General features: G+C 32.0%; 1 protein-coding gene across 1 annotated transcript; it reads right to left on the bottom strand.

Moving 5' to 3' along the window:
• Positions 1-210: 210 nt before the first annotated feature.
• LOC145093807 (uncharacterized) lies at positions 211-4423 on the bottom strand. The gene is made up of 6 exons (XM_079032060.1): positions 4169-4423; positions 2974-3046; positions 2750-2843; positions 2047-2163; positions 1885-1942; positions 211-1013 (listed from the first exon to the last, which is right to left on the bottom strand). The coding sequence occupies exons 1-6, from the start codon at positions 4199-4201 to the stop codon at positions 546-548; spliced, it is 843 nt and encodes a 280-aa protein (XP_078888186.1). The 5' UTR covers positions 4202-4423; the 3' UTR covers positions 211-545.

Genomic DNA, 4423 nt, shown 5'->3' with positions numbered 1-4423 from the left:
TTTGAACTTTAAAACATTTTTTTAAATTACTAAATTCTATCGGCTCATACGAGGGGTGTTTTGGTATTAGAGCATACGTTTAAGTGAATTAAATATTAGGATTAATGCTTAGATTTAAATTAACTATAAAAAAATAAATAACATAACATAACATAATTATTGTTCACGTAATGCGACTTGTTAATAGAAATAATAACATAATGAACAGAATAGAATGAATCACTAAAAGATTCCATTCATTTCCCAATTCCATCCTACCAAACACTACACAAGAAATTCTTTCATCTACTATTTACATTCACAAAGCAAGAAGATCTTGCACCATATACTAGACCACAAAATAAAAATAAGAAACAAACACAAACAAACCCTACTTGTTTCAATCTTCTTCCCTAACTTCTTGTTTCCTAGTTTCCATGTCTATCTGTCTGCCTGTCTATCTGTCTGTCTACGCTACCTAAAGTTAGCATATACAATTCCACTAAACACGAAAACAAGAAACCTTTTAAACCAACTGTACGAGGATTCAGTCAAAAAAAAAACATTCATCCTTCCTCATCATAATCTTCTTCATCTTCATCTACTCCACTATTCAAGTTAGCAAGCTGGACCGGATCAATCGCCATTTTCTCCACTTCCGCCAACGACCACCCCAGATATTCCGGTTCCGGTGGTGGCCCAGCCGGAATTGGGTCGGCCGGAATAACAGGTGCCGGGGATACCGCCGGAGTGTCGCCATTCTCGTCTAAGTCTAAGTTGAGGTCAAAGTTCCTAACTTTGACTGTGTATTCGGTTTTTACAATTCCTGTGATGTGATTTCGTTTGGAATCGGTGTCTTCAATGGAATCAGGGATTGGTTTTTGTTTATTGGCGGAATCGGAATCGTGTTCGTGACTAGATGCTGCTGCTGCTGCTAAATGTGATTCTCTTTCTGCCCGACTGATTCTGCCCCGGCCTCTGCCCCTGCCCCTGCCCCTTCCTCGACTACTGCCATTTGCATGGAGAGGATCTATCTGTGATTATATGAAAAAGATTCATCAGTTCAAGATTATTATAAAAACAAATGTTATAATGAAAAGAAATTATATACTAAGGATGATAAGACTAACTTTCAAGACATGGTTAATCTAAAGAGCTTATTTTTATAGAAATAATTTGGAGAAATCGATAAATACGTCATTGTGCTTTCATACTTTTTCAATTGGCGATATACAAAAAAGCACTTGTAATTTCTTAATTTTATTGATTTTGCCAGTTGAGTAGTTGACTATTTCCTGTAGTGATTGAACTATTTTACTCTTTTGACCATTTGAAAAAAAAACATTTTTCCAGGTTATTTGGTTTTGATAAAATGGGAAAAATAGTAAAAAGCACAACCTACTATTATCATTTTATCAATTTACCCACTGGATTATTATTTTCTATCGATTTTGTCATTAAACTAGAATTATAAAATTTATAAAAAAACAATAGTTAAATAGCTATATCAAAAAAATGGGGAAAGTATGTTTGCGTGTTTCAATTTTTTGCCCTAATATCAAAACCAGATAACCTGTAAAAATGTGTTTTACAAACAGTCAAAAAAGAACAGTTTAATCACTGCAGAAAATAGTCAAGTGGACATAACTATAAAATGATGAAAGTATGTTTGTCTTTTTCATTTTTAAATTGCATCTCTTGAATCTATATACTTTCAGAATCAGTTCAATTACATAATTCTCAACTACTAACTAAATTTTATGGTATAATGATTTTCATTTAAGTTCCCCATTTCAGCAAGGATAATTTTGTCTTTTTGTATAAAATCTTTCAAAATCACACAAACTCGATTGCATTTCTTAAATTTATTTACCAATTTACCAAAATTGGATGAAAGAATCTTACCGGTTTATCCCTTTTTGAGTCTTCATCGCCATCATTATGATCATCATCAGCAACTTTCCTGCATAAACCAAATTATCAAAGTCAAATCAACATAAGACAAACATAAACTTTCGTTCTAGAAATTATAAATTTTGTTGTGTAAATTGTAAAATTTATACAAACCTTCGTTTAGTTGCAGATCTTTCATCTCCTGCAGCATCTGAACCACCAAGATCAGGAACCTTACCAACAATATCTCTCAAGAAGTCAAACACATTAAACCTCTGGACACATTGCTTTCTGCAAATCAAAAAAACATGAAAAATAAATCAGAAGAAAATCTAAAGTGATTGCGCAAAATAGCAATCTACTTTACTTTCACAATGTACTTCATATTTTTACCCATAATAGCAATGTACTTATTCTTTTTATCCATAACAGCAATGTGCTTAAATTTCTTCACACTATGAATAAACATAAAAACAATATAAAACCAGAAACTTGTAAAACTCTTACAAGTTTCATGTTACATGTAAGAAATGTATCTTTTATATATATGTCACTAATAAGGTAAAGAATTGTCAGGTACAATGCTATTATATTTAAAGAAATGTAAGTATGTTATTATTACGTGTTAAATAAAAGTACATATTACAAGTTTCAGGTTACATATTACTATTGTTATTAAAAACATAAGTGTGTGGCTATTATGGGTATAAAGATGTAAGTACATTGTTTTTATGAGTAAAAGGTAAAGTACATTGCCTACATTAATGAAAAGAGTAAAGAACATTGCTATTTCCAGAAATTTTTCCTAAAATTCATGGTATGACTACTTGATTAGGAGATTGGATTCCTATAATGGGATTGGTGATAGTGTACTTACAAGTGCATAGAATTCAAAGTCTTTGCTCCCCTTTGAAGAGTGACTTCATATGTTCGATCACAAAGATCTTGTAGAAATAATTCCAATGCCTTAGCTGTGCATAAATCAAGTATAAGTGTAAAGAAATTGCCATAAAACAAATCATACTAAGTTTTTTTTCGATTTATTGAAAACAAATCATATTAAGTTTGAAGTAATGAAGCCATAAGGGAATTGTTACTTACATACTAGAAGAGGAACAGCCATAGCAATCTTCCCGACATCCTCATCTGCTTGCATTATCTTTTTAATTCGAGCCTAATTGATATAACAAGTAACAATAAAATAAGATACTTGAGGCATCTAACCAGTACTTATGAGAAATGAACATACACTAGACATGAAAATAATATAAAACAACAAATCTGTAACATATATATAAAGTTTGGAGAAGGTATGAAAATTATAGGATCAATAGGAGAACGTCTACCAAATGCAAAAGAAACAATCCTTTATACATAAGAAAACATATGAGATCAATAGGAAAACAGATATGAACAAATCACTTATTATGCAACAGTAATCTCTTACGAATTTATGCAACAAGGTAGATTTCTTATCAATTTATGCAGTCATCTTACCCCTACTTTAGGTAGAATAATGTATAAATTGGTAACAAACCGAATCATGGCTGCATAAATTGGTAAGAAATCTACTTTGTTGAATATATTAATAAGAAATCCACTTTGTTTCACAAATTGGCAAAAAGATGTAACGTATATTTCAAACAGCTACCATAAATTTTGCCTTCTAAATATGTGAATTAGAAACACAAAAACTACTGTCTTCATGGGCTAAATACAGGGTTAAAAGTGTTTTATCTTCAATGGCGGAAAGCAAAAAAAATGGTTTTCTATTATTCAACTTCATAACTTCAAATTGGTGTTCATAGACATAATTCGGACGCCACTGTAGCCATGAATATCACCAACAACCACACCACGAACAACACAATAATCGCCTAATTACTTATAGTCAAATCCTACAAACACAGACGAGCAAAGATATGATGTTTTGGCAATAATAACAGTTCATCCTAAACAAAAATCATGTTTCAAGTTTGTACATATTTAAACAGCAATAATTTTGGTATAACAATGAAAATGGAAATAAACTATGAGCAAGAGACGTTCTCCGCAAACGAAATGGTGCACAAACACGAATTGCTCAAATTTTCGTATAAATTCACGATAATTATCAGATAACTTCTTATAAATTTATCATGCCCGAACACAGAAATGGAGGTTAGGAATTGGAGATGTTTAAGTGTAAATTCCAACGTAATTTTGTTCCAATTCAAAATCCAAACCACGAAATCGGAGTTCCAAACATATCCAACAAAAAAAAATAAACACGAGAAAGGGTAACAGAAATACTCACGGCAGGGAATCGCGTATCCAGCTTCTTCCTCATATCGTTGAAAGCTACGAAAAACAAATCAAATCTCCTAAAAAAACCCTAGCTAAAATTATCTACGAAAGATGAAACCCTAGAATCGTAAAATTGAACATATAGGTAATCGAAGAAAAAGGGGGTATAAAAAGGTGGGAAATTTGAGAAGACCCGAATTTCTCTCGAACGTTTCTGGAACGTGAGCCCCAATCCAGTCGCAAGTCTCCTACGAAGTGTACAAAG

This window comes from Lactuca serriola, chromosome 3 (genome assembly GCF_051521515.1).
Source record: "Lactuca serriola cultivar US96UC23 chromosome 3, Lser_US96UC23_V15, whole genome shotgun sequence".
Classification (NCBI taxonomy): Eukaryota; Viridiplantae; Streptophyta; class Magnoliopsida; order Asterales; family Asteraceae; genus Lactuca; species Lactuca serriola.
Note: the sequence above shows the minus strand (reverse complement) of the source record. Positions and strands in the feature narration are given on the sequence as shown.

Excerpts from the sequence above, each read along its gene's own strand:
- LOC145093807 (XM_079032060.1), bottom strand. The coding sequence starts at position 4,201 with ATGAGGAAGAAGCTGGATACGCGATTCCCTGCC. Across the intron at positions 1,943-2,046 it reads AGATCTGCAACTAAACGAAG|GAAAGTTGCTGATGATGATC; the intron begins GTTTGTATAAAT and ends TGGTTTATGCAG. Across the intron at positions 1,014-1,884 it reads ACTCAAAAAGGGATAAACCG|ATAGATCCTCTCCATGCAAA; the intron begins GTAAGATTCTTT and ends ATATAATCACAG.